General features: G+C 38.3%; 1 protein-coding gene across 1 annotated transcript; it reads right to left on the bottom strand.

Annotated features, from left to right (window-relative positions):
* Positions 1-497: 497 nt before the first annotated feature.
* Positions 498-11096, bottom strand: LOC140321873 (solute carrier family 35 member F2-like). Its single transcript, XM_072398649.1, has 8 exons — positions 11047-11096; positions 10100-10275; positions 9402-9529; positions 6702-6861; positions 4632-4788; positions 3173-3225; positions 2656-2810; positions 498-887 (listed from the first exon to the last, which is right to left on the bottom strand). Exons 1-8 carry the CDS (start codon positions 11094-11096, stop codon positions 678-680), a joined length of 1089 nt encoding a protein of 362 aa, XP_072254750.1. The 3' UTR covers positions 498-677.
* Between the last annotated feature and the right edge of the window lie 5017 nt (positions 11097-16113).

Here is a 16113-nt window from a genome sequence, read left to right as displayed (position 1 = left end):
AGATCAGGCCCCTCATCTCCGAGGATCTCTAGATGCCCTCCTTTAAATACCACTGTATGACCGGTCACTGTTGAACACAAAGCTGGAAAAGTAGATTTGCTACAATTGCCTTTCTCTTGGCTCTGCATTAAATATTGTCAGAGCCTAGCAATAGAAGACAATAGTAAAAGATCTCATCTGCCTGCTCTTTTTCCAGCAGTTTGGCACAGAAAATCAGCTCATTAGATATGCCAATAGTGCTGCCCAATGACTTAACTGTGCCAACTGCTAGATACAACTTACAAAGAATTAAAACCCAGAATAAGCCATCTGTTCAGACTCCTCCTACACAATTAAAAAAGCCCTGATAAAAAAGGAATCTATATATAACCCTTGAACCATTTTATTGTAAGAAATTATTATGATATCTGGACCAATCATTATGACTTGGCACTTCCATCGTCCACTCACTGCACACACTTGGAAATATAAAACAAAAATTCTCAGACATAGTCCAGTAATGAAAGCCTCTGTATTTCAATACAAATTTCCTTGAATGCAATTAATTCACATGAAATAAAAGATAACGCTGTTCACCTGGAATTTTCCGAGAGGTAATGTATAGGTAAGCAAAGCAAAATAGATGTTGTGACTACTTAAAATCCATCAATGAGTTGAAAAAAACATAATCAATGAGTTCATTCACTTGAGATGGTACAGAGCTGCCTACAAACATTCCTCAGGGGAGTGGCAGATTCCTGAGGAGCCGCCACCTCTTCCATGTCATTGTTCTCAGCCTCCTCATTACTCCTCCCTGGAGGAAATTCAGGAACATACGTGGCCACACTGCTGTACAAGGTGAATCCCACGATGATCATTACAAACGAAAGGATGTAGAGACCAGAAAACTGCAGAAGAAAGTAAGACACAAAAAAATAATTTATTATCTCTTTGTGCATTTTTTACTAAATTGTACAAAATAACATTTTATAATGAATTATTGTCCGGTATATATTGCAGACAAAAGATTTCATATTTCTAGCCAGCAAGTGGAGCTCCACACAGCATCTTTCACACTTGTCTATTCTACTTGCCTGTTCCTAGCTGCTCTGCTTTAAAATGGTAAACAATATTTTTGTCCCTAAGGGGGACACTCCTTGCATCTGAGTGTATCCAAGCCATTCTTTATAGTATTAAAGTACCAATAAGAGCTCCCTGGGTTTCCTCACAGACTCTTACCCCTAAGTATTTTCTTGATAGACTGTAATGACAACATATCCTGCAGTGTTTGGAAAATGCCCCAAAACACTTGAAAACACCCTTAAATGCTCATAAACACTCCAAATGTCCCCACTGAAATAATATTTATTTATAGGCATTTACGTGCATTTTTGGGCTTTGTGGATGTGTTTATGTATTCTTCATCTTCTCTGCCACATACCTTATTTTAAAGCACCTTGATAAAGCTTTATAGGCATTTCTACAATTTTAACGTTCGTGAAGACTTAGCATAATACCTTGTTTAAAAATCCTGACAATTATTAGAGTTTATTAGCTCAGATGCTCAAAAACACAAAAAGTATTCAGAGGGATCTGAGTTGGACTTCAGTGAGAGAGAGAAAGTGTGAAGGCAAACAGATAATCTTGCGCTTTCTCTTTTGAATACCTTTAATGCTTTGTGAATCCTGTGAAGTACAGTAAATATGCATTCCTCATTAGTCAGGATGAGCGACCGAGTTTTTAAAACTCGATCTTGCAGCAAATTTGCCCCAAAATTTTACCCAAATTTTAAGCAAGAACAGCCAGTTAAATTCACCAATCAAGGTCAAATTTTAAAATCGCTCTGAATTTTAGAACATTGTGCAATTAATTAACCTCTAGTGCCCCGGGGATCGCAGCCAGGAGGATTCCCAGGGAATCCTCCTGTTATAATTTCCTTGATCCTCCAATCAGTTCACCGAAATTTTACGGAACCATCAGAAGTTCGAGGAAATTTCTCGCTTATCCCTACTTATTACTTCATGCACATTTAATTGGTATCAGACACAGGAGAAGAGCAAGCATTTTTCAATGCATTGTGGAAGCTGAGAATATTATCTTAAAATACAGTTTTAAAAAACTTCTGTAAACTTCACTGCGTGGCATTGCACAAAAAAATTAGTGGCCCGTTCAGTTCCTATTGTGCCTGCATGCCTCTTGTTTAACTCATTTCTATAGCTGGGGCCATACACATGGTGGCTTATCCATCCAGAGGAGCCCAGCCCAATTCTCAGGAATGAATGTGACAAGTGTCGTACATGTGCAATTAGAGCTATACAAGGCCTTTTTGATGCAAAGGCAATGCAGTGCTACACATGGCCACACTGTAAAGATCTTAAAATCAGGACTGAAGGTACCTTTTTTAAATTGGGGGTTCCACTGGTTGAGATTTAAAGATTGATTTCATTGATTTATTGATTGATTAGGATTTATTGAGATTTATTTAAGATTAGGATTTATTAAGATTTATTGATTAATTAAGAGATTGATTTAAAGTATAACTTAATAGTGTACTAGCCCCTTAACATGATCCGACCTGCTCAGCTACAAAATGCTAGGGAGGAATTAGGAACAAACCTTTATTTATTTAATAGGACTCTAAATATATTTATATACATATATATACTGTGTACTTACCTTGTAGTCAAATAAAAAGCGGCCAATAAACAGGCTGTAGATGTCAGCAGTCAGCAAGCCTAAGGTGACAGAGGTGGCACTCGAGTGTAGAACCACAAATGTCATCACGGAGTAAAAACCAAACAAACACAAGGCGTACATTGCAAACAGCAATCCTAGGAATAAAGCAAAAATACAGGACCAGCATGAAAAGGAATCCAGGAAATGTAAATCAGTAATTTAAGAGGTAGTAAAGCACGGATGACCATGAAAACACGCATGTCCTGTATTTATATCTTACTGAATTTCAAATTTGATTAAGGATATTTAACAATATACTGATATTTGATTTGGAAGATATTGTTCATCTCTTTAAAATCTGTTATCTTTCTGAGTGATATCTGAGATCTCTTAACCCTTGTCATCGAAGCCATATTACTTACCACCTGGCAGGCTCAATATTGTATGCATGCTCTTTGTTAATGAATTATTTGGCTTTTTATAAAATAAATAATAAAAACTCAAAAAAGTTACTTACCTACTCCCCAGTTCCAATTAATGTTGGCAATAGCAGCTGATTCCAGCACCATGCTTTGGTGATACATGGAAGAAAATGCAAAAAGAAAGAAAAGCAAATACATTAGATTACTTTGTAATAAGATGTAAAATAAGACAATACATGGTAATGCATTGGTCATCTTCACATTGGACTGGATCCATAAGGACAATAGGTATGTGCTGAGAAATAATAATTTTTTCATAGTGTTTTAATGTTACCCATAGAGGTTTTGTGCATAATAAGTTTTGTATATACTTAATACCACTGTTAACTTTTACATGAGATGCCAAAAAACAACAGATATACAAGACAATTTATTGCATATGATGGGAAATCAGGGAAGTAAAACTTTGCCCATGTCCTTGTTCTAGGCTCTTGTACTACTGCTTGGATTGTTTTTTCTTGAATCTGGGAACTGGAAATAGAATTTGGACTAAAAATACTTTGCAATCCCCTTGACCCCACTTTTTTCTTTTTACTACATTGATCTTGTACTGGACATTAGTTGCTGATTCACCAGTTCCAATTACCAACTATGGTGCTTATGAACAGGCACACAAAAACACCTGCTAAAGCTCTTACAATATCTAGTTTCACACATACCTCCATGACACAGCCTAGCCAATTCCAACAGTCATCATTAGGTTTTACACTCATTGACTTTAATAGGGAATTTGCCAAAAAAGTTTTAGTTGTGCATGAGAAAAAGAGGAGCGGTATTGAAGAAGATCACTAAAAGAATTTCACAATGTTGGATCTAGGGCAGCCATTCTCAACAAGGGTTCCATTGAATCCTAACATTACTCCAAAAGGCTGCTTTAGGGTTCGTTATATGTTAGCTGCTTGACTTTCCATCCAATGGTGCCGGGGGCATTGCTTATTAGTTAAACAAGTGACATAAATCAGTTATCTTTTTAGCTGCCTGTAAAGATTGCATTCTTCATATTGATCATCAGCGGAAAGGACACTTTCCCCATTTAACTTACCCAAAAATTGGTTTTACTAAGTGTTCACTAAGACCTGAAAATTGTAGAGGTAGATCTAGATGAGTATTTCTCAACCTTTATATAATGAGAAACCCCCTGGAAATAACCCTTCCATAATTACTATATCCACAGCTTACAGTATATTACTGTGGTGGTCATTAGGAAGAATGCCTCTTACATTGCTGGCCATTGGGAGGAATGTCACCCTTACAGATAGCCAGAAAGATCATTGGGTTACCTAAACTGACCTGAGAGTCACAAATTGCCCATCACTCAAGGAACCTATAACAACCACTGGAGGAATCCTAGTTGAGAATCTCTGATCTCATGTCAGTATTGTGATGTATGGTTTTACCCAAACTTCATCTACCATTCATTCACCATTGATCCTAACAATTGTAATGTGGTAAAATGCAATAACAATACATTCCAATACAAGTATAGACACTTACAGTTGTGTCCCACTGACAAAAGCCCCGAACAGACCCAGCATCGCCAAAAACTCCACGCAGGATAACTTCTTTACTACATACTCCTGACATATATCAGAAACTGCATACAAACAAGCCCCTAAAATAACCAAGGAATCTCCAATCAGCATGCCACTGCCTGCAAGAAAGAAACACAAAAGATGATTATTAAAGAAAAATGTCACTAGGTCCTTAAAATTCTAGGAAACCTCCAACTATTAGGTAGACATAGCTAAGATTTAATGTAAACTAAGGGATCAACCATCTCCTATCAAGCATCCGGTATTGGGAAGATCACAAGTGACAGTTATAAGGACACATGTTTATAAAAGATAGCCATGGGGTTGCAGGAATTTGGGATATACAGTACTAGCTTCGTTTGTAAATAAACAAAAACTGGTTCACCCATCAAGGTACTAACTATGACTGTTTTTGGGTGCTCCCTTCAACTTGGGTTAACTTGGGTAACTGAGGACCACAATACTGCAAAGGGAGTGTTAAATGTGTAACCTTCTGCAAGAGTTGAACAAATAATCAAGGTTTTCCCTTTCAATGTACATGCAGAATTTCGTTGAAAAAATTGGAATTATTTATATTAGATTAGATTTTAATTTGCATAACAAAACTGTTTACTGGTCTATCACACACAGAATTTAATATGTAAACCAAGCCTATTATATACATACATATGTATATATATATTCAAATACTGTAATCAAGGAACTAGAAGTTGGGAGCAGCATGGAAACATGTGAGCCACTCGCCCTCTAGTGGTCCTTCTTCTTTTAGATTATTTCCCACCTCCAATTGACAAAATCTCCTTGTTCATGTTAAAGACTAGAAAATAAGCACTTTTCACCTACTTAAAGCGTACCTAAATTTAGAATTTTCACTTTACATAAAAGTGTAGACAACTCTCTTATGTAAAGTAAAAATTTTGTTTGTTTTTTTAAAGCAAAATCCTTTTTTTTTTTTTTTAAAAAAAAGGGTGCAGCACCGCCCCCTAATTCTTGATCGCCTAGGCGGTCAAGAATGAATGGGAGCACAAAGACTCCTGAGATACCTACGTCACGCATCCCGGAAGGCTCTTGGGTGCTTCTTCAGTGCATGCTCGAGCATCTCGAGCATGTGCAGAAGGAGCCTTTTTGCACAAAGAGAAAAATTTACCGATCTCACATATGCACAGTGAGATCGGTAAAATTGTTTTGTCATCCTACGTCACCTGATCTCACACCTGGGTTGGGTGACGTAGGATGAAGATCCGGGAAATAGAGACGAAGAGAGCGCCGGCCCCGGGGCGAATACCGGGACCACACGGGACCCGATGTAGGACACGCCCTGAGGGATCGGACTGCCCTGCGGGAGTGAAGGTAAGTGTGTTGTTTTATTGGCTGTTTTGAGTTTAGTTCTTTAACACAGGGCCATTGTACAAGGCACAAAGATGTTTACCCCAATCAAACTTCAATTCTGTGATCAATAATCAACATCATGAACAGAAACAAATAATGCCTGAAACATGAAAGGTACTGAACAACATCTATCTAGCACTGTATATGCAAAGTATATAGACTGTATATAGATAGTTTTGGTGTAGTTTTTTTTTTGTATATACTTGGTTGAAGCTGAAGACTGCCTCCATAGTCATCGGGGCTTTATAGCCTGATATTACTGCTCAGACAGAGAACATGTCCGAATACCAGCACACACATCTATTCCTGATATGTAGAGATGCATCATTTTAAAAACAATTGAAAACTAGCGGCGATTCCCATTCTAATTCTAATTATCCTGCAGATCATCTGAAAAATAAATAGCACAATCAACAGAAGGCCTGATTTATTAAAGCTCTCCAGCACTTTTAGGAATAAAGCTTAAGGAATGGATTTCTTAAAAGTCATTTGCTATTTGATAGCAAATGTTTTTAATTCTGGACAAGATTCAATCCAGGTTTGCTAGATAACCCAGCTTCACAGATAAAATTGTATCCTCTCCAGTCTTGGAGGGCTTTAATAAATCAGGCCCATAGGTGGTAGGGGAAACGTTTCCTCGAACCTTTGCCATCTTCTCTTCCAGACAGGACATCTGCATAAACCATGGTTCCAACACCCGAAAGGCAGATCACAACCGCAATGTAATGGATGGGTCTGAATCTTGAGCGAAGTATTATCCAGGAAAGGACCATCAATGCAGGGATAGCAACACAATCCAAAAGCTAAATAATCAAAAAGAAAAATACAATAAAATTTGAGACGTTTTGCACCCGTTGATTTTTTTGTGACTAAGACTAAAGATGTAAAAGCAGGGACCCCCTCCCAGGATAGCTAAAAACTGGTCTTGTGCACTGTATAATAGCAGATCAAAGATTCCTACAAGTTATAAACCCTTAATTAAAGCCCAACCCATCCCAAAACAGAACAAGGCCATTATGCAAAGCAGTCATGTTGATTAGGGTAAATTATAAGTATTACGTTTGGAACTGAACTTTACAAATTCAACAGCAATATTGTGTAGTTGTACTTGGCTGTCGTTGTGCAGCCCTGATGCCTTTTAGTTTGCTGTTAACTGAATGTGCCCTGACAACTGCTCACCACACGCTAATCACACTTTAATGCTGCAGATCCCTTGATGGCACTGGCCCGCCATTCCTCTTCTTCTTTTCCATCTTCCATCTTTTTCACCTTATCTCACACTGAGCATGTGCAAAATAGGGTGACGTAGCTGCTGTAAAAGGCGGAAAAAAAGAGAGCCAATCTCACTGGGCATGTGTGAAATCAACATCTCTATCCCCTAGGAGGAAAAATGCCCCTTCTGCGCATGTCTGAGATCAAGGCATGCGCAAAAGGAGCAGCCAGAGCCTTTGGGATGCTTGACATTAGTATCCAGGGTGGCTCTGCGCCCCCTTTATGTCTTGATTGCAGCAGCGATCAAGACTTAATTGAGCAGTGCGGCATATTTTTGTTTTTTTTTTAAATAAACAAAAAACAAAATTTTACTGTATATAGAAGGGTTGTCTACCCTTCTATGTAAAGTAAAAATGTTGAGTTTAGGCATGCTTTAATCAAGCTCTCCAAGATTGAAGAACAGAGACTATCATGGGAAAAACTGGGTGATTCAGCAAACCTGGAATAGATTTTGGTATTCCTCTCCAGTCTGGGAGAGCTTTATTAAATCAGGTCCATGGTTTCCACTGTAATGCAGGATTGCTGGGGAATATAGCCTGGTATCCATTGTTCCTCCTACTTTTGGTTCCATTTCATTACATCTCCCACTGGCTGAATTCAGAGATGTACAAGCACATTTGGCCCATAAAACAGAAAATATGTCCACCACTTCTGTACACTTATCACCGATTGCCTTTTTCAGTTTTTGGTTTAGCTGGGCTTTAACTCTGATTTTCTTTATTTCTATCATTTTTTACTGTTTGTATGTAAATGTTTTGCTTTTATTTGTTTTATTAGTGTTAAATTAAAAAACACAATTTGTTTGGGTGCTGGGAAATGGTTTTCTCCCCCGAAACTCGTATGGAGACAGAAAGTTTGGATCTGTTTACTGGCAACGAGACGAGCTATCCTAACAGAATGGATTCACCCCTTAACATTACTGGAAGTAATTAAGGTCCTAAAAAGTGTTTTTGATAGGGAGAGATTAGAAGCAGAAAAGTAAAATGATAAAGAGGTTACACATTTATTTAGGATCTGGCAGAAATTTATTGAACCCGTGCAACAGCACAAATTTATAATCGGTTCAAATTTTCTACTATTTTACATATGTCCTGGTACATGTTAATGGTTTGTTATTATATTATTGCATTACGGTAACGTTGTTACACTAACTACTGATATATGTAATTCATGGGCAATTTGTTTCTTTTTTCTTTTTTATTCCCTTTTCTGTGTATTGTTATGATGTGATTCTGTGGGTTTATTGTCATATATTTATGCCCCCATTCCCATTGATCCTTGAGTCTCCCCTCCCTTTTGTTGGTCGTTCCATATCACAATGATTACTGTATTGTTCAAAACCAATGGTTATTATTATTATAGTATGTTTAAAATCTGTTTTTCACAGTTTCTATGTTATAAAAAAAAAAGTAAAAATACCAATATGAAGAGCAGGTCCCCCATAAAAGTCACACAAATGTGCAGGCCAAGAACCCTTCATTTCAAAATCACCCCAGTGTATTAATGTAAAGCTAAAATGATAACACAAATGAAATATATTGCAGCTTATCAGGGCTTTGATGTGGTGGGTGCATTAGTTTTTTGTTTTGTTTTTTGTTTCTTTCACCAGTAACCTACAGAGGATATAAAACTGCATCATTGTCACCCAGAGACAGGAGGTGTGTTGGGACTTCAGAAAACAACCCCTTCCCGTTTCTACGTCCTAATAACATAAGCAAAGATTTCCTGTAATTCAACTAGACATCTTTGAACAATGTACCGGATAAAGTTAGAAGAGAGCACAGGAAATTATCTTAGTATAGGTAGTGTCTCACATATTTATTGGCACTTATTGATCAATAATATCAAAATGTAAAGATAAAAAAGAAAAGAAAAGTTTGTTATAAGGGTTTACATACAATTTAACGTATTTCCTACCAATCACTGAAATATCATACATGGCCAGGTCAGTGATTGTAAGTATTGCGGCCAAGAACAGCCAAGCAAATTAAATTGTTGGACGAGGGTCAGCAATACCAGCTTAAGCATTCTTCAAAGCAGGATCTTTGATCTAAGGAACATTTCCTCTTACCTGAACACTAGTGAGGGTTGTGTACTGGAAGGCTTTAACCAAACAATAGTTTCCTTCCACATCGACAATGGCCAGGAATAAATACTTCCACCACTTGTTCTTTAGAATGTACATAAGTCCGTTCTCTCCTGCATCAAAGAGTTAAAGCAATGAAAATATTTCTCCTCAAATCCCAGCATGTGTATAGCAGTCCTCTGATGTGGTTTAGTGATTTGCCATGGACTATTCCACCGAGCAGGGATGACCACTGTCATATTCTATGAAGAAGAAAGTAGAGGGGTGGCTCCCGCTCATCCTTTCCTCTCCATGAAATAGAATAGTACTTGTTAGTGTCATTGGAAACTATTACAAAAAATCCTTTCCAGCAACAAAAATTGAAGGTCTTTAGTAGTTCACTTCTTTCCTTAAGTTCATCCCCTTCTTTCTGAATTTAAATACAATATTAACTGTACCTAAACCCAGGAACAAAAGCCAACCAGTTCTTACAAAAGCTTTCCTGTCGTAAGGTGACAACACTTCATTGTTGTGTTTCTATAGAATAGAGTTGTCACCCTAGAACAGGAGGGGTGTTAGCACAACAAAACTGCTCTACTCTAACATGGGAGTTTATTCTGCAGTAGACATAGGAGATAAAATAACATTTACAAATACTATTACAGTTTTGTCTTTAAGAGTAATGAAAAGAAAGTAGCCCATACCTGATCGAAGTGCCAGCCAGACAGTATAAACAAGAGAAAGCAGAAAATAATTGATGAAGTTCTGCATTACCGGTGTATCTACCATATAATTATCCACCAGGAGCTGGCTGGCCACTGATGTCCCACATAGGAAGAGAGACAACAATTGCCCCAGGACAACAATCTTCAGAATGTGCCTGTAAAAAAACAAAACAAAGTGAATATTATTCAGACATCAGTGCTGACATACATAGTTTAATCAGTGGAAGTATACAGCTACAATAAGAGATGTTATTAAAATCAGGAACCCCAGCTAATGTTCACTTTTTAATGTTTTGTCTCCTTACACATTTCTGCCTAATTACCTAAATAGCTTTGATTGCATAGGCCCTCTGTTTTTATAAGATACATGATTGAGGTGATGGTGGGTTTGCAAATCCATAATATTTGATATATTCTATATATGAAAAAATAACTTAGCAGTAAGAAAGAGGTTATGAAAATGTATAAAATACTTGAATATGTCAGCATAAAAATATGCTAGAATAAGAAAACACTGCTCCCAAATGTTATCATGTGATTGTTATGCTTAGGAATCTCGGATCACATGACCCTCTTCTTCCACTATTGCCCATCTTGCCCCCCGTCATACCCTCTGCCGTCTTCTCCTGCACATTCTGCTCATCATCATACCCCCTTGCTATTCTCAACTGTACATCCTGCATTCAGTAATATCCTCTGTCCTTCTCAAGTGCCTTTCCTGCCCACAATTTTACCCTCTGCTCTACCCAGAAATATACCCCCTGCCCTCCTCTACTGCACTTCTGGCTCAACACCATACCCTTTGTCCTCAGGTGCCCATTGTGTGCACCATCATACCTCCTCTGCTGCCCAGTGCCCACAATTATAGCTTCTGCCTTCTTCTCCTGTACATCCTGCTCACCCCCATACCCTCTCCCCCCGAATACTGTGCATCCTGCCCACCATCATACTCTTCACACTCCTCTACTATACCCATAAGTATATCCCTGTTAACTTTTGGAGAGAAGGCAAATTACAAATCCCTGCTGTGTCCCCATGTGTCTGGCCAAATTATATAAAGATGGAAAATAATTATTGGTAAAGTAACGCATGCTTATTTCTACAGCTACATTTTCTAAAGTGCAAAAAGTTTAGTGCAAAAAAACATTTTTTAGCATAATTGTATTAATTATTATAACAATGTATTTGGGAGATAAAAGAAGGACATAATAAATCCCTCCAAATCAAGGACAAGGGGGGTAAGCAGTGTTTAATGATATTGTCAGGTAATTGCTAATCTTTATTAGTAATAAAATAAAATAAAAACAAACAATAGAGACAATCCAACACAGAAACAAAATCTGTATGGAGTGGCTGGGACATTGTATGTAAATTAGTTGTATTGTATCTGTAGACATTATAACCCCACAGACATGAGATGGTGCCCAGCCCTTCACACCTCTGACATTTACATGTATATTTGCCTGTGTATACAGCTCGGAAACCTTTAGTGCTGGAATACCCAAACACTGACAATAAGTGAGACCTGCTAGTTTCTACACTTATCATATCAGGAAAAGAATCGTACAGCAAAAACAATTACCATTTTTTAAATATATACAGTGATTTGGAAAAGTTACATGGATAGAAAACTGCCAAGTGGTGGATAGGTGCCCAGTGATGTATAGAAATGGTAAAAAATGTTTAGAACCTCAGCCAATTACAATACGAATGTGTTCAGAGCACTCCTTTGTGGAAATTGGTTAGTATTTAACCAGATTGGTCACTTCATTATCCATTATTTAACAGGTCGGAGGTAAAGGTGTTACCACTCATTATTGCCATTGGTTTGCCATCATTGTAGCCTCCGTTGACTGAATTGTCTCCCATTTTTTTTTATGTTGTTCAAAATAAAGTTTACATCCACCATATGGAACAGAGTCTGAAAAAAACAAATTTAGGGTAAGCATTCACTGGGGTTCTTTTCAGACTACATTTGTTATAGGAATATTTGCATTTGAATAGCTATTCAGACACAATAACATGTATATAAATGGCAAAACCATTTGACAAAAGAGGTTTGAAACACTTCATCTACAGGTGAGAAGCACCTGATTGGGATATTTTGTGTCTACATTATGCAGTGTAAAGCAGGTCAAATGCAACATCTAAGCTGCCATGGGCACCATCCAGTGAAAGACAATGGGATTTGTATGGCCTGCATTTGGTGTGTATTAAATGTACATTAGACACTGGAGAACAATGCCCTGGGGTAGCTACCTTTAGATCAGGGGTGTCCAAACATTTTGCAAAGTGGGCCAGATTTGGTGAGGTGAAAATGTGTGGGGGCCGACCATTCAGCCTGACATTCCTTAAACCATTTACTTTAAGGGTTAGTGTGGGCGTGGTCTGCGCAGGTCCCGCACAGCACATGCCCACCAGGGTGTCTTGAGGGATTCCCTGTGCATGGAGTCCGATGTCAGTGTGGGTTCTGTGCAGAGCACGTTCTTGGAATCAGAGTGGGTGTGGTCCGTGCGGGTCCCACACAGCACACGCCCACTACAACGACGTAGGGGATTCCCTGTGTACACATGGGGACTCCCGTCCTGACGATTATGCCCGCCCAGTAGCGGGCTGATAATTGCAAGGCGGTTGATCAATGCTAATGAAATATATAAAATAGCTTTTTTAAACTGTGGTCAACAGTGCTGGTGGGCCGCATATTATTGATTTTTTGACAGAGGCTGCGGGCCAGTGGAAATCTAAACATGGGCTGCTACTGGCCCCTGGGGCAGACTTTGGACATGCCTGTTTTAGATTGTCAAATGCATTTCCACAGATGATGTAACACAATTTTTTACTGTTCCTACAATTTTGTTGTTTTGAACAACTGTTGTGCCCATACCTGTACCTCTTCTGCCAAATGCACAGCTGACCTGAAAAAATTAAGCTGCCAGGAACTGAATTTCCCAGTCCACCAACCAACAAAAACCCAGAACCTCATTGGTTAACTTCTCCAAATTTTGGGTACCAGGGTAATAACCCAATATATACATGCTCACTGCTTATAGCATTGAAGGCTTCACAACTTTTGCTCCCACTTAGAATGGGGTTTATCTTGGATGTGTCCCATTACCTAATTCCTTCCCCCTCTTCTTATTTCACTTCAAAACCCATATCAGCAACACATCCCACACATGCAAAGTCATTGGGATTTCAGCTCATGGAGTGACCATAAAAAAATCATTTGGTAAAGCTGTATATATGTATGCTGCACTTCTACATGAAAAAGTTTCGAGGAAGAGTTTATTTCTGTTTGAACTCATAAACATTTACTTCTTTCAGCGTTGATCACCTTGTCCCCCAATGTGCACTGTGGTTTATCCCGCCAGCCCTGAGATCACTATAGGAGATATTTGTGAATGGCAATGGGAATGTGGCTGGAACCATAGAGCACAGCAGGAGATCGGGAATGTAATACTCCTGGAAGTGCTGGTTTCCAAAAAGTCTGAAGGCAGTTGTTTGTGTTCAATGCCATGCAAATCAACAGAACAGGCAGCAGGAGAGGTATTTTTAATAATATGGGGGGTAGAGTGATCCAACTATTTGTCAGTACCACAGTGGACCGGTGGCACCTGGACAATAAAAGACAGTTCTTTCTATACCAGAATATTTTTTGTTTATGTAAAGCCAAAAAGTTTTTTTGGACAGAATGGGGAAGGACCAGAAGTTCTGTTGGTAAATTTAAAAAAAACTGCTACCCACAAAAATCTAAATCAGACAGGGTAAAATGATGGTCCTCACTTAGTAAAAATCTGAAAGAGGTTTATCCCCATTTCATCCAAAACTAAGCAGAAAACAAAGATTAAACATTACTAGGCGACATCCTCATAAATATTGGTTGAACCCACAAAATATATTCCTATGTTGTCTAAACACGACCCTTATCATGAAGTTTCTAGATGTACATTGTGATTTGTATTGGAAACCAAATCACACAATTAATTAACAATCAATTGCCATTGTTAATTATCATTCTGCAGTACAGAGCTGAAATGGATGAACAGTGCACATTTTTTAAGGGGAAAACAGAAATTTTGTTTTCGATACAATTTAGCACTTCTATGTTTGATTTGATTGTAGTTTATCTTCTGCATGTAAAGCCCATTAGCTATTCCTTTTTTTACAAGTAACCACAGTCATCCAGGCTACATTTCTATCAAAAAGGATAATCCAAACACAAGTTTACCATGAGAAGATCTTCCTCCAGAGACGTCTGCATGCTGAATCCTCCTGTGCTGGGGTTGTTGGGTGGCCAAGCAATGGCTGGCTGGCTCCTGTGTCCATCACCCTGCAATCTCAGTAAGACCACTGACCAGAGACTGAGCACAAACTTTGATAACCTGAGAGTGCTGCCAATTTGCATTACAGTAGAAGACTTTACCACCCAAAACAATGCACCACCCATCACTGCTAGCATCAGAGTTCACAGCAAAGTGTGAAAAGTTTGTCTGGATACTAAGAAGAGCTATATGTATAAGGAACTATTAACATAAAAAACATGAACATGTATTGGATCACTGCCAGATGTGCCAGTCTCTTCCTTGATGATACAACACGGGCAGTGCCTGTACAAATACAGGTTTCTGCCATGCAGAGAAGTCTGGACAGGCACCCCTTATTCTTGGATTGCCATCTATGCCAAATCCTTGTGCCTGCGAGCTCCTTCTCTTGGACGCCTCCAGACCAGTATGCCTCAGCCAGGGTTCCTCCAGAGGTTGCTAGGGGTTCCTTCAGCAATGATCATCAAAGCATGTACAAGATGTTTAGATTTAAATCATTTGCCTGCCAGGCCAATGTGGGCCACAAAAATTTTTTGTTAGTCTATAATTATGGTGGGAGAGGTGGTCAGCAGACTTCTCTGGTGCCGATTTATCAACATAGTTGGATAAAGTTCCCCATTATGTCAGATTGCTTCTCCAACAAAAAATGCTTGGCCAACAGTATCTGATATTTAGGTCCAAAAGATAAATATTGGGAGACCTTGGCACCTATTTATTGGCATCTTAAGCCTGGTGAACTTGAGCAAATTACTGCCAATTTTATGCTCAAGTACCACAAAAGTGTTATTTATTCCTATCAGCAATGGATTGTTGGGAAGCCCCAAATACTGCATACCCTGCACTATTGTTTCAACTGATGACTCACAAAATCTGTTGTTTACAATCAGTCAGCTGTTGAATTAGCTTTAGATCTGATAATTTTATTGGATTTAAGTGAAAATAATTCTGTGTGTATTTGGCCTTAAACCTTGCTATAGACATGAGATAGTAAGATCAGTGTCAATATATATATATACATATAGTGTATATGGCTAACTTATGGCCACCACCATATACTATAGAGAGTATGGAGCTAAAGGAGAGATCTACAATGGCTACTGAACTCTGCATAATAAATCCTAATGCTGAAATCTATAGAAGATATAAGAACATTGAGTGACTAAACTCATCAGTGCAAATCCCTAAAGATTAAAGTTCACTTCTAAGTAGACTGATACTTTGCATCAACATAAAAAACAGCAGCATTGTCTAGTACATTACACAATGACACACAAGTAACATTTCAATGCTTTAATATTTCTAAAAACAATTTTAAAAAATTATATTCTTTCAAAAGGTAAAAAGCTTTTACTATATTATTTCCAAAATAATCATATACAGAAAACAAAACTAACTTACACACAAGAAATAAAACCAAGTTGTTTACAGGACATCATTGATTGTAATCAATTTCTAATGGGGAGGATGCAGTGGGAGCCTCCCTGCTCATTCTTTGCTTGTGTAATCTAGATTGAAAGATTGGTTCCTGCAACATAGGTTATGTGCACACGACAGATTTTTGTTGTTGGGAAAGATCCTTGACAATCGTTTTCATCGACAAAAGACCGAAAGATGAATGAACAAGCCCTGTACATACAGTGCTCTTCTGCTCAATGGAGAGGGGGGGAACAA

The sequence above is a fragment of the Pyxicephalus adspersus genome, chromosome 1, assembly GCF_032062135.1.
Source record: "Pyxicephalus adspersus chromosome 1, UCB_Pads_2.0, whole genome shotgun sequence".
NCBI classification, from domain to species: Eukaryota; Metazoa; Chordata; class Amphibia; order Anura; family Pyxicephalidae; genus Pyxicephalus; species Pyxicephalus adspersus.
Note: the sequence above shows the minus strand (reverse complement) of the source record. Positions and strands in the feature narration are given on the sequence as shown.